General features: G+C 43.0%; 1 protein-coding gene across 1 annotated transcript in view; it reads left to right on the forward strand.

Annotated features, from left to right (window-relative positions):
* Positions 1-20,635, forward strand: part of MED12L (mediator complex subunit 12L) — a 521,479-nt gene that overhangs the window by 478,904 nt on the left and 21,940 nt on the right. The window contains exons 39-41 of the mRNA XM_039912671.1: positions 11,128-11,217; positions 12,587-12,831; positions 14,152-14,317. Coding sequence (XP_039768605.1) covers positions 11,128-11,217; positions 12,587-12,831; positions 14,152-14,317 — 501 coding nt within the window. The remainder of the gene's footprint in view (positions 1-11,127; positions 11,218-12,586; positions 12,832-14,151; positions 14,318-20,635) is intronic.

Consider the following 20,635-nt stretch of genomic DNA (forward strand, 5'->3'; position numbering starts at 1 on the left):
CACTGTAAAATGGGGATTAAGACTGTGAGCCTCATGTGGAACAACCTAATTACCCTGTATCTACCCCAACGCTTAGAACAGTGCTCGGCACATAGTAAGCGCTTAACAAATACCAACATTATTATTAATATTATACAAGTTAATCAAGCTAGACACAGTCTGTGGCCCCACATGGGACTCACAGTATTAATCCCCATTTTACAGAGAGATAACTGAGGCACAGATAAGTTAAATGACTTGCCCAAAGTCACATAGACAAATGGTGGATCCAGGATTAGAACCCAGGTCCTACTGACTCCTAGGCCACTAGGATTCCACTAGGCCATGCTGCATCTATTCGAATTCGCCAAACAAGTTAAGCTTAAATAGAACACTGAAAAGAATAATTGCAGAACAAATAAATGAGCTTCTTTGTCACTAAGCTCTGATTTATTTGAGTGCTAAAACTTTCGGGTGATTAATATCCTGTTATTCTATATATATTATATAAGATATGAATAATTTATTCAAAATTTCTTGCCCTTTCTCTTTTTCCTACTAAGGCACGGTCTGTCTAGCCATGTCTGAATTTATTGGGGGTGGTGTTTGGATTAGTGCTGGTTCAAATATGAAAATGATTGAATTTAAAAACAATTCAGGCAGTAGCGATGATATAGCTATCAGTTTGTTTTCTGAAAGAAGGGCCATAGGAAAAGGTAGATATACATTCAGTAGAATAACTAATGATTTCTCCGTCTGAATGTGTGCAGTTGGGAGTGCAAATTATTTGTCCTGACTGAACATGTATTACTGTTCTATCATCACTGTTCAAACTATCCTTGTTCTGGGCTTGTGGGGGACAGGGAAGTAGTGAGGATTGACAATGGGCTCCTTATTAGGCCAAACAGTGTTCAATTTTGAATTGCCTCTTGAGAGAAAGAATTTTACAGAAATTTCATTTAACTGACCACCTCCTCTGTTCACTTTCCCAGGAACAAGGTTTGAGGGAGCACTTCAGTGGTGTTTAATTCTTGGGGTGGCAGTTTTTCTCAACAGTGGCTTTTATGTGAAGGTGATTTGGAGATGCAGGCTATATAGTTCTGGCTCCATATTGACCTCCCAAATGCAATTTCTAAGGATCCTGGCTCAAGCTTCCTTCTCTCTGAGCACTCCCCCTCCCGAAAACACACACACTCTCTCTCTCTCTCACCTGCCACTGTGATGTGGTATCTAAAAGGATTTCTCAGAGTTCCCAAGAAAGGGAATAATAGTAACAATAATGTGGTACTTGTTAAGCGCTTACTATTTGCTAAGCACTGTTCTAATCACTGGGGTAGATACAAGGACACAGTCCCTTTCCCACATGGGGTTCATGGGGCTTTCCCATTTTCTTTATTTTAATTGTTTCAGATCACACAGCAGATATGTGGCAGAACCAGGATCAGAACTCAGGTCCTTCTTACTCCCAGGACTGGGTTCTAAGGGTTCCATGAGACAATACTCAGTCCCTGGTGTCTTTCTCTCCCCTTCCTACTTTAGTCAGTCAGTCACTCATATTTATTGAGCTCTTCCTGTGTCCAGAGCACTGTAGTAAGTGCTTGGGAGAGTACAATACAGTATAACAGACACACTCGCTGCCTACAACGAGCTTACAATCTAGAGCTTACAATCAATAGTCTGCAGCCAAATGCCCCTGGGACACCTAGCTGGGCTTTGTGCTGCAATAAATCAATCCATCAAGAATATTTGTTGAACATTTACTGAGTGCAGAGCATGGGAGAGTCTAAGGCAATAAAGTTGGGAGACCCCATCTTGGGCAGCTCCAGTGGATCCCAAGCAGAGAAGTAGGGCTGGGATTCCTCTTACACTGACTGACTTGGGGGAAGGAGTCGTGGAGCGACAGAGCAAGTGTCACCAAGCCTTGATCCAAAGAGACATTGGTTAAAAGAGGCTGTTTCATGTCGTGTGTATTATGGTCTGAGCAATTGCTATTTATCCAAGCAGGCTATCAATATTTTCACATGTACTGTCTGCCATTTTTTTGATGTCCCCTTTCTATAGGACTTCTGTAACTCTGCTGTAACCCTTCAGGATGGCTTTGACAACATAATGGTAACCACTCTGCTGTCATTAATTTTTTTTTTTTTGTTCCTTTGCAACACTTTTATTAAGCACAGAAATGAAGAAACCATTTAATATTGTTTAACCTATGATTCTGTCCTCAGTCCAGTTAGCATGCATGCAGATAAACTAACACACTCACCTCACTGCTGTCTGGGAGGCTTTGGGTCATTTAGAAAATGCCTGCATTTGAATACTGCACTTCCTCATCGAAGATTTCTAAGACTATAGAAGACAATGTAGTTTCTGCGCCCATGGCTTTTTTTTAGCATGACCTACTTTATGCACCTCCATCCCCCAAGTGGTTTTGAAAAATTCTGCATCCTTGAGGTCTGAATGGCACATCTGTGCAGTTTCGGTCAAAAGGAGAGACATGCATGGGCATGTTGCTTTCATGGACCTGATGATGGGTGAAAGGTTTTTGAAAATCCTCTTTCCATCTCATCTCCCACACCCCAAAATCACCAAAAAAAGGAAAATTGCATCTCATGTATGTCCCATGCAAAGGCGATCCTCTGGTGCCCGAATCCCATGCATGCAGGACTGTGGTGTGACCACCTGATGCCCCAGCTAAGAACGCATGTTGTCTTTTAAATGAACTGCAGGTTTCTGAATCAAGTCATGAACTGGTAACTTGAACCCAACAACAATATAGAGTAAAAACAGTGTAATTCACAAGCACCTACATAAATCAAATTGTTCCACAGACAATTTAATGCATAATAGATTCCATCATTTTTCCTCCATGATGGAAAAAAATTATATTGCTTCCTTTCCATTTATTCATATACTGAAGAGAGGTTGCTTCTGGAATTTTTATTCTCCCAGAAGTGTCTCTGGCTATGATTTTTTTTTATAGCTGAATAACATTTGAAAAAAATTACCCATCAATGACCATTTGTATTTAAAAAACTTTTAATGGTCACCATATTTGATCTGGAGAGTCTCCATATTCTGAAAGCCCAAGGATTCTGTAATTATTTAGGAAATACAATTGGGATTACCTTCCTCTCTGTCTTTGAAGATGTGTTTGATATTACTCTGGAAGAACTTATTTAGTGGTAGAAGTCTAGCATTTGGGAAAAGGCAAAATGAAGCAGTATACATCCATGATTTTGCTGTTCTATATATTATCTCATAAAATCTTTGTCTTTTTGAGACCAGCAATCATAGAGATCATATTTTTAACCATTTGACAAGTTTACTTTAGGTAAGTGAAAGTCTGTTGCTTCTCAGTATGTGTCAGAAATCAATCAGCCAATCAATCAGTTGTATTTATTGAGCACTTACTGTGTGCAGAGTAAGGTACTGAGCACTTGGAAGAATACAGCAAAACAATATAACAGATACATTCCCTGCCTACAATGAAATTCACAGTTTAGTGCATTTTCAGTCATATCCAAACATCATTCAATCAGTGGTATTAATTGAGCATTTACTATGTACAGAGCACTGCGCTATGCCCTTAGGAAGGAACCATAGAGTAGACACAATTCCTGCAAACACCTCTGTTGGAAATTAAAGGTCTTCACTGCAATCTATGTCCATATTCAATCTGTTATTGTTTTCAATTCCAAATGCATAGCTTTGTGGTATAGTCATGGAATAATAATCAAAATCACTGTGGCATTTATAAAGTGCTTACCATACATCAAGCACTCTGCTGGATACAAGATAATCAAATTGGACACAGTTCTTGTACCACATGGGCCTCACTGCCTAAGAGGGAGGGAGAATAGGTATTTTATCCCCATTTTACATAAAAGGAAACTCATGCCCAGAGAGGTTAAGTGACTCACCCAAAGTCACATAACAAACAAGTGACAGAGGTGGGAGTGGGACCTAGATCTCTGGACTTCCATGCTCAAGATCTTTCCAATAGGCCATGCCAAAGTAGTACAAGTTCTATTATTGAGTGTCAGCTGTAACCTAAATTGGAATGCAGAACTCTTTATCCCCAGTGATAAAGCTATCAATTAATTATTTCAGGGAAATAATTTTTCATCTTTGGCCAGATCAGGCCAAACTGATCACTGACATCTCTCTCAGCCTTAGACCTGGCTCTGTGGCTGCCTTGTGGACTAGCAGCTCTTTATTTAAAGTTTTCTTTGAGTTACTCCTATAGATTTTGCTTGGCCTGATTGCTCAAGGCATTGCCCTTAAGCTGATGATCTTGAGTAAAAGCAACTCATTAAAAAGCTACAGCAGACATCCTTGATATCTTTCAAGTGCCCTGAAAAGTCTGTAGGAATTTCACAAACCCAAGTACCACTGCTCAGTTTAACCTTTAGGATCGGGAGCTGCTTAATATTTGAGAGAGTCAGTGGATAAAATTTTGCCAATGAAGTTGCCCCGTAATCATGCAATGGCATTTACTGAGCATTTACTGGGAATAGACCACTCTTTATTAATGAATTAGTGTTGGTATTTGTTAAGTGCTTACTATGCGCCAAGCACTGTTCTAAGCACTGGGGTAGATACAAGGTAATCAGGTTGTAATAATAATAATAATGTTGGTATTTGTTAAGCGCTTACTATGTGCAGAGCACTGTTCTAAGCGCTGGGGTAAACACAGGGGAATCAGGTTGTCCCACGTGGGGCTCACAGTCTTAATTCCCATTTTACAGATGAGGGAACTGAGGCACAGAGAAGTTAAGTGACTTGCCCACAGTCACACAGCTGACAAGTGGCAGAGCTGGGATTCGAACTCATGAGCCCTGACTCCAAAGCTCGTGCTCTTTCCACTGCGCCACGCTGCTTCTCGTAGCTTGTCCCACGTAGGACTCACAGTCTTCATCCCCATTTTACAGATGAAGTAACTGAGGCACAGAGAGGTTAAGTGACTTGCCCAAGGTCACACAGCTAACAAGCAGCAGACCCAGGATTAGAACCCACTCTACTAAAGGACTTGGGAGATTTCAGTACAATTGAGTAGGTAGATACGATCCCTCCCCATGAGGCGCTTAATCAATATTACTTCTATTGAGAACTTACTGTGTGCATAGCACTGTACTAAGCACTTGGAAGAGAACAATGCAACAGAGTAGGTGGTCATATTCTCTGCCCACAAAGAGCCCACAATCTAGAGGAGACAAACACTAATTTGAATACATAAATTAGAGATATGTACATAAGTGCTGTGGGGTTGAGGTAGGGGTGAATCAGTGGTGCAAATCCAATTATAAAGGTAATGCAGAAGGGAGTGCGAGAAGAGGAAATGAGGACCTAGTTGGGGAAGGTCTCCGGGAGGAGATGTGCCTTGAATAAGGCTGTGAATGTGAGGAGAGGGGTAGTCCACTGAATATGAAGTGAGAGAGTGTTCCAGACTAGAAGCAGAATGTGAGCAAGATGGTAGTGGCATCATAGATGAAATCGAGGTAGAGTGAGTAGGTTGGCATTAGAGGTGTGAAGTGTGTGGGCTGGATTATAGTAGGAAATCAGGGAGGTAAAGTGGGAGAGAACAAGGAGATTCAGAGCTTTAAAGCTGGTGGTGAGGAGTTTCTGTTTGATGCAGAGGTGGATGGGCAACCACTGGTGGTTCTTGAGGAATAGGGAAACATGGACTGAACAATTTTATAGAAAAATATTCTGGGCAGCAGAGTGAAGTATGGACTGGAGTAGGGAGATTCAGAAGGCAGGGAGGTGAGCAAGGAGCCTGATGCAGAAGTCAAGGTAAGTCAAGGTAAGAAAGGATAAGAACTTTAATTAGCATGGTAACGATTTGGATGGTGAGGAAAGGGAAGATTTTAGCAAGGTTATGAAGGTTGAAGCAACAGGATTTGGTGGCAGACTGGATAACACCAAGCTTCCAGGCTTTTTAGATACAGAGGATGGTGGTGCTGTGAACGGTGATGGGAAAGCTAGTCAGGTGACAGGGCTTTGGTGGGAAGATAAGGAGTTCTGTTTTGGACATGTTAAATTTGAGGGCGGGACATTCAAATTAGAGATGTTCTCAAGGCAGGGGGAAATGTGAGACTGGGGAGATATCAGGACTTAAGTTGTAGATTTTGGAGTCATCAGCATAGTGATGCTAGTTGAAGCCATGGGAGCAAATGAGTTCTCCAAAGGAGGAGGGGTAGAAGGAGAATAGGAGACCCAGAACTGGGCCTTGAGGGACTTCCATAATAAGGGGCTGGAAAGCAGAGGAGAAGCCCAGACCGAGAATGGGCGGCCAGAGAGAAGGAGAAACAGTAGAGGACAATGTCAGTGAAGTCAGGGTTGGATAATATTTCCAGGAGAAGGAGATGGTCAACAGCATCAAAAGCAGCCAAGGGGTCAAGAAGGACTACAATGGAGTAAAAGGCCTTTGGATTTGGCAAGATGGAGATCCAGCCAGTTAGGAAGCCAAAAGGCCAATGACCTTTTGATCCTTCCAGTCTAGAGACGATAGAGTCATTTTGAAGGTATGGTCAAGTTAATTTAGAGGAAGCATTCTCTCTTTGCACAGTTAATGAAAGGAGCCAGACGTGATGGAGAATAGCTTGGAGGTCCAGGTATTTTGAAAGCTAAGTCTGCTGGCTGGTCACAGTTATTCCTATGGCATCTATTATTATTTCTCAAACCCATGTGAAAGTGGCTATTACATCAAAAAACTCCCTATCTGCAGATATATGCCAAATACAGAATGAAAGGGAATACAAAGTTAGAGCAAAATAGTGTGAGAGAGGGGAGATTACCAAGGAAGTGAAATTAACCATAGAAAACTGATTATCCAAACTAATTTGGAAATAGACTAATATCATAATAATAATAATTTTAGTATTTGTTAAGCAGCATGGGGAAGCAACATGGCTTAGTGGAAAGAGCAAGGGCTTGGGAGTCAGAGGTCATGGGTTCTAATTCTGCCCCCACCACTTATCAGCTGAGTGACTTTGGTTAAGTCACTTAAAATGGGGATTAAGACTGTGAACCCCACATGGGACAACCTGTTAACCTTGTATCTACCCCAGCATTTAGAACAGTGCATGGCACATAGTAAGCACTTAACAAATACTATCATTATTGTTATTATTGTTACTCTGTGTCAAGCAGTGTTCCATGTGCTGGGGTAAGACTTCAGGATAATCAGGTCAGACAGACACGGTTCCTGCCCCTCATGGATTCTTAGTATCAGTGGGAGGAAGAACAGGTATTTAAACCCCATTTAGAGATTATGAAACTGAGGCACAGGGAAGTTAAGTGAATTGTCCAAGGTCACACAGCAAGTAATTGGCAGGGTCAGGATTCAAATTCAGGTCTTCTGACTTCCACATCCGTGTTCTTTCCATTAATGGCCATGCTGCTTCCCTGGACTGGAAAGAGAAAAAGGCAGAGTTTTGCCACTACATTTGAATTGCCATCCTTACATGCCCACACCTAGAATGCTGCCTGCAGTCTGGTCCCTGCATTTTCAGAAGGCAGAACAGAGTTGGAGAAGGTTTGGGTAAAATCAGGTGAATGATTCTATATAATGACAGGCAGAAAAATTTACAACTCTTTAGTCTGGAAAGATTAAAGCTCATTGTGGGCAGGGTATGTGTCTGTTTATGAAGTTGTACTTTCCCAAGGGCTTGGTAGAGTGCTCTGCACACAGCGCTCAATAAATACAATTGAATGAATCAATAAAGCTGAGGAGACAATTGAAGTTTATAAAATCGTGGAAAATGAGGGCAGGCTAAACACAGAATTGTGGGGTACCCCTCAACATCAGTGTGCAGGACATTCACTAAAGATTGAAGATGGCAATTTCAAATCTACAGAAACACTTTTTCACATAGCGGAGGTCAAGTATTGGTAGTTGCTGTGAAGTCTGAAAATACCAGCAACTTCAAGAAGTGATTGGATGAGGGGACACTAAGGGATTATGATTGGGGGGAGATGGAGTATAGAGGCAAAAATTAAGATATCAGAGGCTCTATCCCTAACCATTAGGACTGATGTAGAAGAGTGCATTCTCTTGTCACAGTCAAGTTCAGAAGACTGGGCTGGTTGGGGCACGGATCTGACTCAGGAGTGGCACTGATTGTTCTCAAAAAAATCCAACTACAGGAAAAAAGAGGAGTTTGACTCTCATTGAATGTCCATTTATGTTCAATCATGCAAGCTGTTCTTTCCAGTTGTCCAGATTAGGCTTGTATTGGCTAACTGGTGAGTTTGCATAATGAGTTTTCCGGCACAGAGGGTTTTGGGGGTGGTTTGGGAGGAGGGGCTATAGTGGAAAAGTGAATAATTTGGACAAAAGAAAATTACAAAGTCAGGAGATATTTTCTGGAAATATTAGAAGCCCAAGAAAAATGGTTGAACTGATGGTATGTAAATTGGGATGGAAATAATCTGAGAGAAATTGTTCTAGTCATTTTAGAGAGGGTTGGGGTGCCGATGAAAGAAATCAATTCCATCATGAAACATGGCGGTGTTAAATAAGGTAATGTAGTACTGCTTAAAATTTTGCAATATTTGGAGAAAATGAAATGAACAGCTTTACATTAAGACAGTGAGCATTTAATTAAGCATGTTCTCCATTTTGAAAATGTCGCTATACAGAAAGGTCATCTTCTAAATAAAAGGAACTAGCATTAATTTTCAGAGTTTCTGCCTTGAAAATATGTCATCCTCTTCACCTTCATCCAGGTTCTCTACACCATCTTCCATCTCATCCATCTCCTAGTTTTCTTCTCTCATTCAAATATTTGTCACCTGCATCTCCCTTGTCATTCATTCAGTCGTATTTATGGAGTGCCTACTGTGTGCAGAGCACTGTATTAAGCATTTGGGAAAGTACAATGCCACAATAGAGAGAGACAATCCCTCTCCATAACAAGCTCACAGTGTCCCCTTCCTCTCATATACCCTCCTTTTCTTGGGCTTCTATGCCCCCTCTCTGTCTCTTACTGCACCCTTTGTCTCCTTTATCACACTCCATCTGCTCTGCCTTTCTCCCCTTTCTGTTGCCCTCTTGCCTGTGAATCTTCTGCCCTCTTCCCCACTGTCATCTAGGCCTCCCTTACCTTTGTTTCCTGGGGCCCTTCCTCCACTCTCCTTTCCCAGGACCTCCTGTTTCTTGTACCCTATCCAGGACAAAGTGCTTCTAGGAGGTGCTAGGCTCAACGGCATCTAAAACCAGGTGGCTTATATCAGCCATTTGTATTTACTGAGCACTTACTGTGTGCATAGCACTGTACTAAGTGCTTAGGAGAGTACAATATAGCAGACATATTTCCTGCTTTCTGACCCCAAAGTGTCTGGTCTTTTCCAGATCTTTCTCCTGCTTGGGTCCCCTTCCTCTTGCTTTCTTCAACCCCTGAATCCAGGTCTCTGCAGTTACAGTGACCCTGATGTCTTTATTTTATCAGTTTCTCCCTCCACCCCTCCCCAGCTCTGATGGTTGTATCTCTTCTGATGTCCATATCTATTCTGTTCAGAAGACAACAGCCTCACTGCTATTACTATGGGGATTATTCATTGTTATTTTGTCATTCATCCATTTTTTAAAATTACCTATGAAACAAAACTACCTACAAACCTGTTACTGTAATGAAGATATGTCTGAGTGAAGGAGGGGATGCCAATAAATTAGCTTTTTCTTCACCTGTTGATGGGTGCTACTGCCCAATACCATTTAAATTACTGAAATCCCAAATCACATGTTTAGTTATTTCCTTAGCAGCTTTCTTCTGCCCCCGAGTGGTGCTACTATGACAAAGACTGATTTCTTTAATGAAAAGTATAAATCAAGTGCTAATTTTTCTCATTTCAGGGGATTAGTTGATACCTCATTTAAAGCCTTTCCTTCTGTCCCTTGAGATCAGAGAGATAGAAGCAATTTTGCATTGTGATTGTGGTTGTAGATAAAGGTCAATGTGTCTTTTTCATCGTTAGTTATTTATGGTGATGATTTCTTCTTCCCTTTTAGCTATTCTTTCTCGAGGTGAAATTAGTCCTCTTGTGGCTACTTCTAAAAGTTGTTTTAAATTGAATAAGGAAATGTGAGGCCACCTATATTCAGATCTATTTCTCAAGGAGGGATTCCGTGGCTAAAGTTTAGGTCTTTAGAGATTCTTTCCCTGACAGGATCTGTTGTACTCCTAGTGTTTATTAATAATAACAACAATAATACAACAGTGAGTCTAATATTTGTGATATTTGTTAAGCACTTATGTTTCAAGCCCTTTTGAAAGTACAGGGGTAGAAACAAGTGAATCAGGCTGGACACTGTCCCTATCCCACATGGAGCTCACATTCTAAGAAAGTAGGAAAATAGGTTTTTCATCCCCATTTTAGTTAAAGAAACTGAGTTTCCAGGAAGTTAAGTGATTTGCCTAAGGTCACACAGCAGGCTGGGGCAGAGCCAGGATTGGAACCTGACTCCCAGGCATTTACCTCTTTACCCTTGGCCAAATAGTCTCCAGGACATATTTGCTGAGCAAATCAATCAGTTATTTCTCCCACTCTATGTGGGTATGGATGTAGGTCTTTGTGCCCCTTTTGGACTAAACTAGAGATTTTCCTGAGCAAAATTCAACTCTGTACATCTGTAGTGATGATGGCATGTCCCATCAGGAGCAATGGGTGGACTTAGTCCTGATTCTTCAAGATTGAGACCTTGAGCGACGGAATCAATTATAGTAAAAGTGGCTGTCGCAGCCTCACCTGTGCTTTCTTGTCCTTGCTAACTTTGTTTCAGCTGGGGCGTAGATTGTCAGGAGCAATTGAGGGTTCAGCACATTGAGAAATCCATGTGTGAGCTTCTCCTACATTGGTTAATTACGGGCAGGATCGGGACTAGAACCGTGGTCTTTTAACTACAAGAAGAAGTACTTTTTCCACCAGACCAGCTGCAGGCCTGTAGCCATAGTAAGAGACAAGAAAATAAAGGGCCAAAGTTTTATTTTACCAGAATATAGTCCTGGAAGAGGAAAGTTGGAAAGGTGTACATTTCATTCATTCAGCAACACTTTACTGCATGAGTTGTTGGGATAGATGACCAGATGAAAGAAGAGTAAAGCAAACATTCAGAAATGCTAAGTTTTCATATGGTTTGTTTTTCAGAGCCAGCCAATAGACCAAGCTGCTATTTTTGCTCAACAAGTTCGACCATCTTCCCAGCTTTCCCAGTATCCAGGGTTGCAGCAAGCCCAGGTAGTTTGCATTTTTTAAAAATGTATTTGTCAGTGCACTAGCGATTTAGGGGCTTAGATGGTCTAGTTTTCAACCAAGGGTAAGTATATTCTGTGGGGTATATTAAAACACTATAGAGAGTGTAGTCAGAATGGCAAACAATGAAGCTCTATAATGGAAACTTTGGAGATGGAGTTCAGCAAGGAATTTGCAGAAGAAGATGAGAAGAAAATGCCTTCTTCAATGTTGCAGTCTTTGAGTCTTGGGGTGAGTCTTGGTGGAGTTGTTTTCTCTTGACATCTGCTCTGACTATGCTGCTGCTCTCTGTTTCCCAGGAGATCAACACTGGTGTGTAATTCTGGATATGTGTGACAGTGAAGGGTGTGTGTGTTTAGGCTAATTCTGTTGTACTCTCCCAAGTGCTTAACACAGTGCTCTGCACATAGTAAGCAGTCAATAAATACCGTTGATAGGCTGAGGGGGGTGTCTGGGTAGAGAGAATCCCAGTTAGGGGAAGCATACTTGAAAGGGAGGTGTGTGTACCTCAGGTGAAACCTTGAGTCAGTTGACTTGAAGAGGTTGAAAATCTTGGAGTCCTGCAAGACCTGCTTTCTTCACCCAGGTCAGTGTCTGGCTTGCTGAGTGAATTTGGGCAGTCTGCTTGACTTTTCTTATCTATGGCTGTGTAAGTGTTGGCAAGGGTCAATAAATGATTTCTGACCTCATTAAGTAATTTGCCTACCCCCATGTTTTCTAGGGACCAGAGGGAGAGAGATAGGTATTAGGATTTGAGAGAGCTACCCAGAGGAAAAATCAATAGCGATTTTGTTCAGTTCAGTTCATTTGATAGTTTTTCATTTTTCAATAGTTGGATTTACAACAGCATTATTTCCTTTGAATAAATCTGGCTTAAAGTGGTCACCAAATGCACCATGCTGGGTGTTCTAAGGATGAGTGAATTTTAAATGTTGAAAATCATTTGTGATTCTTGGATAAAAACCTCAAAGTAGATGCAGAATATTGATGGTGGATGATAATGGTTATCAAAATGCTTCAGTCCCTAAAGAGTTGTTCCCCATCAAGCCTTTAAAAGCATTTAAAAGTTACTTGGCTCACATGGGGTCTCAGTGTAGATCAAAGTTAAATTTCCGGGATTGTTAGGGCAAAAAAAGATCAACTGTCTTCACAGCTGGCACAGTCATATGAGGTTTCTCACCATAAACCAATTTAGTCCAAATATGGAGAGAGGGGATATTCATTTAGAATTAAGATTGGCAACTGGCAGTTGAGAATTAAACCAATGTTTCAAGGGTGTCCAGCCGACCTTGTCCTGGAGGTCGGGAAAGTGATCATTGACAGGATGTGCTCTGTCTCGGCCTGTGTTCTGTAGTCCATGCCCCATGGATACACGATGTACGGCACTCAGATGCCCCTGCAGCCTCAGCAGCAGCAACAGCAGCAGCAGCAGACCGGAGGCGTGGTCCTTTCTCCTGGCTATAATCCCAGAGCGTATCCTCCCTCGCATTCCAGTCCCGCACTCATGGAAAGGCTCAGGCAGATGCAGCAGCAGCCACCGAGCGGGTACATTCAGCAGCAGGCTGCAGCCTACCTCCAGCCTCTGACGGGCCCCCAGCGGTAAGGTTCTGACAGTCCTAATCTCCACATTCAATTTCAAGAACTCTGTAGCCCAGATTCCAACTCTGAAATGGAATTTAGAGCTGAGTCTGCTTAACGTCAATCCTAAAACAATTTAGCGATGTTCGTTTTTTTATCCTATGTCACCCAACTCACTAGGCAGTAAGGAATTTTCACTTAGCTTTCACTTACTGGAAAAGCAGAGAGGAGAGACTAAGCTTGTACAGTCTTTTAAAAGTCAACCTTTGACAAATTGCGGTGTAGGACCTGATCCTACCTCTTGACAACCTCAGTCATCAAAATCAGGGTTGACCTAAACTGGCAAGTCGCTAAATCTGGCTTAGTCTATAACAGCAAGCACCTCCTCAAGCAGGGGCATCTTCTATTAGTCCAGTTAACTGCACCAGAGCAAAGGAGGAGCAGCTGTGCCTAATGGTTAGAGCATGGGCCTGGGAGTCAGAAGGACCTGGGTTCTAATTCTGGCCCTGCCACTTGTCTGATGTGTGTTCTTGGGTAAGTCACTTCACTTCTCTGTGCCGTGGTTACCTCATCTGTAAAATGGGGATTAGGTTTGTGAGCCCACTGTGGGACAAGGACTGTGTCCAACCCAATTTGCTTGTATTCCCCATCCCCTAGTGCTTAGTAGAGTTCCCGGTACATAGCATTTAACAAAGACCTGTTATTATTATTACTGGGGACACCTGGGGCTCCAATCTGCTCCCTCTGGACCAAGGGATAATTGTGATGCCAGTCCACCAGGCTCAGTTTGCAGAAAGATATAATTTAATAAGTATATTTTCTTTTCCACTGATTCATAAGAACACAAGTAGACCCACCCTGTTCCCCTGTTCTAGTTCCCTCAATAAGGGTCTTTGAGGTGACTGTAATTTTTTTTGATTTTTGCACATGGAATTTCATGCCATTTTACCTATGCAGTTTTTGTTTTTTGGGTCATTTTTATGATACTTGTTAAATGCTTACTACGTGTCAAACCCAGTTCTGAGTGCTGGGGTAGATATAATGAATTAGGTTGGACTCAATCTCTGTCCTGCATGGGGCTCACAGAAGGAAGAACAGAAGAAGTGAAAGACAGAGAAGTTAAGTGGCAAGGTCGTACAGGAAGCATTTGGCAGAGCCAGAATAGCCCAGGTCCTCTGACTCCCAGGCCTTTGCTCTTTCTACTCAGCCATGTTATTTCACCCAGTTGCAGTGTGTTTCCCACCAAGGGGGTTCAGAGGTACAAATGTTCCAATCGCAACCCAAAAACGATCCATCATGAAATCTGATCAATCAACTGTGAAACCTATTTCTATTTTCTAGACTGACCCACCAGCCTTTGCAGCCAAGCCCTCTGGTGGGAGGGGGACTTGATGCTGTGCTCACGACAGCGACAACCACATCGCATCCAAACCTAAACTCAGTGCCACTGCCTCAAGATCAGATGAGACAGAGACAGCAGCAAATTCGGCAGCAAAGGCTCCTTCAGGTGTGTGTGTTGGGTTTGGGGGGGCGGGTCCTGTTGGAAATGGGGTTTTCATCGGAAGCGTGTGGTTGGATGCCAGTTTTTGGTTTATAGATTCATATTGATATGTCTCCCCCTCTAGAGTGTAAGTGTATTATGGGCAGGTAACTAGTCTGCTAATTATTTTGTCGTGTACTCTCCCCTCTGTGTCCTGGTGGATAGAATATGGGCCTGGGAGTCAGATGGACCTGGATTCTAATCCAGGTCACCTGGGTTCTAATCCAGCTCTGCCACTCATCTGCTGTGTGACTTTGGGCAAATCACTTCACTTCTCTGTGCCTCAGTTACTTCATCTGTAAAATAGGGATTAAGACTGTGAGCCCCATGTGGGACAGTGTCTATTCAACTTAATTTTCTTGTTTGCATCCCATTGTTTACTATAGTGCTTGGCACATAGTAACTGCCTAGCAAGTACCCAAATTATCCTTACTATTATCGGTGTACTGCACATAGTAAGTGCTCAGTAAATACCATCGATTGATTGATTTCAGTACCCAGAGAAGAGAGTGCCAGTCAAAGCTCTCCACCATCTTGCCCTACCTCACTTATTTGCTTTCTTCACCAGTTTTTCCCAAACTTGTCTTCATTCACATACTTTGTACATACATTCATTCATTCATTCAGTCAGTCAGTCATTTATTGAGTGCTTACCATGTGCAGAGCACTGTACTAAATGCTCAGGAGAATACAATACAATAATAAAGAGACATATTCCCTGCCCACAACAAAATTATAATCTAGAGGGGGAACAATGTATGTATTAAACATACACAATTAATTAATTGTGGAAAACTATGATTGAATGAATGAATGAACAGTGTCTTGCACGCAGTAAGCACTCTGTAAATATCATTGACAGATTGATTCATTCATTCCTTCCAAGCCAACCTTCTAGCTGTACCTCACTATTCCCCTGACTCTGTCCCCTTGCTCACACTGTTTCCTAGGCGTGGAACTCCTTCCCTCCCTCCTCACATCAAATTGACTACAGCTCTCCCCACATTCAAATCCCTCCTTAAATCCCACCTCATCCAACTAGTTTTCCACAATTAATTTCCAGCACCCTGAGCCATGTCAACCCTTCAACCAACTCTGACTGTTGTGAATTTATATGCATCCTCCTTCACATTCATGAATATTTGTCTACCCTGTTGATTTATTTTGACCACTTTAGTTGTAAATATGTTTGCTTGCCTCCCTTGGTAGCTTATAAACTCCAGGAAACATATCTCACCTTTATTTTGTACTTCCCAAACACCTAGTACAGGGAAGTAGTTATCAGGCTATCCTTGCCCACTTCAAGCTCATCTTCATCTCTGCCCTCTCCTCTGCCTGGCAACATTATTTCTCCATCATTATTGACTCCCATGCCCATTGCCCTACTCAGTGATTTCAGATTTTTAACTCCCTCCTCAAACCCCCTGTCCCCCAGCCTTCCCCATCTCTTGCCCCTAATGACCTGACCACATCCTTTATGGAGAAAATTGAAACCATCGGTGTGATCTCCCTAAAATCTCCCCAGCACCACTCCAGTTCCTCCTTCTGCTCTTTCTTCAATTCTCCCATCTTTCCCAGCAAGAGGAAATCTCCTGCCCTCCCTCAAAATTCAGCCCTTTCTCCTGTGCCTCTGTCCCCATCTCTTCACACCTTATTAAAATGCTTCTCCCCCTCTCCTCTTCCCTCCCTGACCTCAGTCTTTGACTGTTCACTCTCCAGTAGCTTCTTCAGCTAGGTTTAGTGGAGCAGCAGCATGACTTAGTAGAAAGAGCATGGGCTTGTGAGTAAGAGGACGTGGGTTCTAAGCCTGACTCTGCAACTTGTCAGCTGTGTGACCTTGGGCCTCATTACCTCATCTGTAAAATGGGGATTAAGACGGTGAGCCCCACGTGGGATAAGCTCATTACCTTTTATTTACTCCAGCGCTTACAACAATGCTTAGGACATGCTTGACACATAGTAAGCGCTTAACAAATACCATAATCATCATTATTATTATTCTCCCCCGCATGAAACCTTGCTCATGTCTCTCCAATCTAAAATAAAATCTTCCTAGATCCCACCTCTCCTTCTAAACTGTAAGCACATTGTGAGCTGAAAAAGTGTCTGTTTATCTTTGCATTGTACTCTCCCAAGCACTTAGTACAGTGCTCTGCATACAGTTAGTGCTCAGTAAATACAACTTACTGACTCCAGTTATTGCACCATATTCCTCCTACCATTCCCTCCAAATTCTCTGAGCAAGTAGTCTACATCTGCTCCCTCTACTTCCTCTCTTCCAATTCTCTCCTTGACCCCTTTCAATCTGGCTTCTGCCCCCTACACGTCATCGAAGCTGCCCTCTGCAGTCACAAAATGAACTCCTTGCCAAATCCAATGACCTCTACTCCATCCTAAACCTCTTTGTCCTTTCAGCTGCCTTCGATACTGTTGACCATTATCTTCCCCTGGAAACATCCAAAACTGACGTCACCGACACTGTTCTCTCCTGGTTTCTCCTGGTTTCTTCTCCTCCTAACTCTCTGGCCACTCATTTTCAGTCTCTTTCATGGGCTCCTCCTCTGCTTCCCACCTCCTAACTGAAGAAGTCTCTCAAGGCTCAGTCCTGGTTCCCCTATTTGCCATGTACACCCACTCCCTTGGAGAACTCATTAGCTCCCATGGCTTCAGCTGCCATCTCTATGCAGATGATTCTCAAATCTACATCTCCAGCCTTGGTCTCTCTCCTCCTCTTAAGTCTCATATTTCCTCCTGCTTTCTGGACATCTTTACTTGGATATCCCACAGAAAGGTCAATCATATTCCTACCCAAACTCTGTCCTACCCCTGACTTTCCCATCACTGTGGGCAACACTACCATCTTTTCTGTCTCATATACCCATAACCTTGGCATTATCCTCAACTGATCTATCTCTTTCGACCCATATATTCAATCTGTCACCAAATCCTGTTGGTTCAACCTTAGCAACATCGCTAAAATGTGTCCTTTCATCTCGTTGCAGACTGCTCCCGCTTCATTTCAACCATCTGTCCTATCCTGCCTTGATTACTGTATCTGTCTCCTTGCTGACCTCCCTGCTTCCTGTCTCTCCCCAGTTCAATCCATTCTTCACTCTCCTGCCTGGATCATTTTTCTACAAAACTGCTCAGTTCATGTTTCCCCATGCCTCAAGAACCTCCAGTGGTTGCCCATCCACCTAACCATCAAGCAGAAACCCCTTACTCTCGGCTCTAAAGTATTCACCTTCCTCCCTCCTACCTACTTAAGTGACTTCTTGCTGCAAAGCCCAGGCCATACACTTCATTCCTCTAATGCCAACATACTCATTGTACCTTGAACTCATCTATCTCGCCAATAATCCTTGCCCACATCCTGCATCTGGCCTGGCACTTCCTCCCTCTTCATATCTGACAGACAATCACTCTCCCCATTTTCAAAGCCTTATTAATAGCACTTCTCTTTTGAGAGGCCTTCACCAACTATGACCCCATTTCCTCTTCTCCCACTCCCTTCTGTATCACCCTTGCACTTCAATTTGCACTCTTTAATTACCATCCCTTTAGTCCCACAGCACTTATATAAAAATTTGTAATTTATTTATTTTCATTATTGTCTGTCTCCCCTGCTAGTCTGTAAACTCACTGTGGGCAGAGAACGTGTTTACCAACTATGTTTTATTGTACTCTCCCAAGCACTTAGTACAGTGCTCTGCACACAGTAAGCACTCAATAAATATGATTGATTGCACAACACTCAGTAAATACCATTGAATGGGCTACAGTTTCAGTGTGAAAGATGAGACCACAATCTGGCTTCATGTGTCCTTCACTCATGGAAAGAATGAGGTGTTGTGTCACTCAACCAAAGATAATTACGTGTCCTCATCCTGCGGCATCTTTCTGGGAGATAATTACAGAGTTTTCTGTAGTTTTTCCAAAATCATGCCCCTGTCGAGGACAGGAGGGGATTTTTATCTTCATCTGATGATGAAGCATAGAGAGGTTAATTGACTTGCCCATGGTCACCCAGTGGGCCAGTGAGAGAGCTACATAGGACTAGACCCCAGGTCTCCTGCCTCTAGGGCCCGTGTTCTTTCCCAGTAGACTATATTATGAATTCCTTAAAGTCTGGGAATGTGTCTTCTAACTCTCTGGTAATGGAAGTAATATTTATTAAGTATCCGCTGTGTGCAAAGTCCTGCAATCAGTACTGGGAAAGAAGTATGTGGTTGAGACTGTGGGCCTCTGAAAGGACAGGAATCATATCTATTGCCCACCTAGATATACTCTCCCAGTGTTTAATGCAGTGCTGTGCACGTAGTAAGCCCTAAATAAATACAATTACTGCTACCGGGACATAGTCACTATGGTACCGTCTCAACTGCATAGTCCAATGCTCTACCTATAGTAGGTGCTCAATAAATGCTACCAAGCAATAGACAGAAGCCAGTCTGGTGCTTTCTCTAATCTGCTGTATCAGAGAAGCAGCATGCATAATGGATAGAGCATGGGCCTGGGAGTCAGAAGGTCATGGGTTCTAATTCTGACTCTGGAACTTCTCTACTTTGTGACAAATCACTTAACTTCTCTGTGCCTCAGTTACCTCATCTGTAAAATGGGGATTAAGACCGTGACCCTTGTGTAGGAAAGGGACTGTGTTCAACCCAATTATCTTATATTCATTCATTCATATTTATTGAGCTCTTACTATGTGCAAAGCACTGTACTAAACACTTGGAATGTTCAGTTCAGCAACAGATAGAGACAATCCTTGCCCAACATCGGGCTCACAGTTTAAATGGGGGAGACAGACAACAAAACAAAACAAGTAGTTAGGCATCAATACCATCAAGATAAATAGAATCATAGATATATGCAATCATTAACAAAATAGAGGAATAAATAATATATACAAATATGCACAAGTGCTGTGGGGAGGGGAAGGGGGAAGAGCAGAAGGAGGGTGAATGGAGAGGGGAGGAGGAGCAGAGAGAAAGGTAGAATTCAATATGGGAAGGCCTCCTCAAGGAGGTGAGCTCTCACTAGGGCTTTGAAGAGGGGAAGAGAGTTAGTTTAGCAGATGTGAAGAGGGAGGGCATTCCAGGTCAGTGGTAGGATGTGGGCCAGGGGTCGACGGCGGGACAAGCGAGAACAAGGGACCATGAGGAGGTTAGCGGCAGAGGAGTGGAGTGTACGGGCTGTAGAAGGAGAAAAGGGAGGTAAGGTAGGAGGGGACAAGGTCATGGAGAGCTTTGAAGCCAAGAGTGAGGAGTTTTTGTGTCATGCAAAGGTTAATAGGCAACCATGCAGGTTTTTGAGGAGGGTATTCATTCGATAGTATTTATTGAGTGCTTACTATGTGCAGAGCACTGTACTAAAGCGTGGCTCAGTGGAAAGAGCATGGGCTTTGGAGTCAGAGGTCATGAGTTCGAATCCCAGCTCTGCCACTTGTCAGCTGTGTGACTGTGGGCAAATCACTTAACTTCTCTGTGCCTCAGTTACCTAATCTGTAAAATGGGGATTAAGACTGTGAGCCCCACGTGGGACATCCTGATTCCCCTGTGTCTACCCCAGCGCTTAGAACAGTGCTCGGCACATAGTAAGCGCTTAACAAATACCAACATTATTATTACAAATCAGTAACTGATAGAGACAGTCCCTGCCCATTGATGGGCTTACAGTCTAATCGGGGGAGACAGACAGACAAGAACAATGGCAATAAATAGAATCAAGGGGAAGAACATCTCATTAAAACAATAGCAACTAAATAGAATCAAGGTGATGTACATCTCATTAACAAAATAAATAGAGTAATGAAGATATATACAGTTGAGTGGACGAGTACAGTGCTGAGGGGATGGGAAGGGAGAGGCAGAGGAGCAGAGGGAAAGGGGGGAGAAGAGGGTTTAGCTGCAGAGAGGTGAAGGGGAGGGTAGAGGCAGCAGCGGGAGAAGGGGAGCTCAGTCTGGGAAGGCCTCTTGGAGGAGGTGAGCTTTAAGTCAGGTTTTGAAGAGGGGAAGAGAATTATTTGGTGCAGGTGAGGAGGGAGGGAGGGCATTCCAGGCCCGCGGGAGGATGTGGCCCAGGGGTGGATGGCGGGATAGGCGAGAATGGGGGACGGTGAGGAGGTGGGCGCTAGAGGAACAGAGCCTGCGGGGTGGGCAGTAGAAAGAGAGAAAGGAGGAGAGATAGGAAGGGGCAAGGTGATGGAGAGCCTTGAAGCCTAGAGTGAGAAGTTTTTGTTTTGTGCGGAGGTTGATAGGCAACCACTGAAGGTTTTTAAGA

Source organism: Ornithorhynchus anatinus, chromosome 1 (genome assembly GCF_004115215.2).
Source record: "Ornithorhynchus anatinus isolate Pmale09 chromosome 1, mOrnAna1.pri.v4, whole genome shotgun sequence".
In the NCBI taxonomy this organism is placed as follows: Eukaryota; Metazoa; Chordata; class Mammalia; order Monotremata; family Ornithorhynchidae; genus Ornithorhynchus; species Ornithorhynchus anatinus.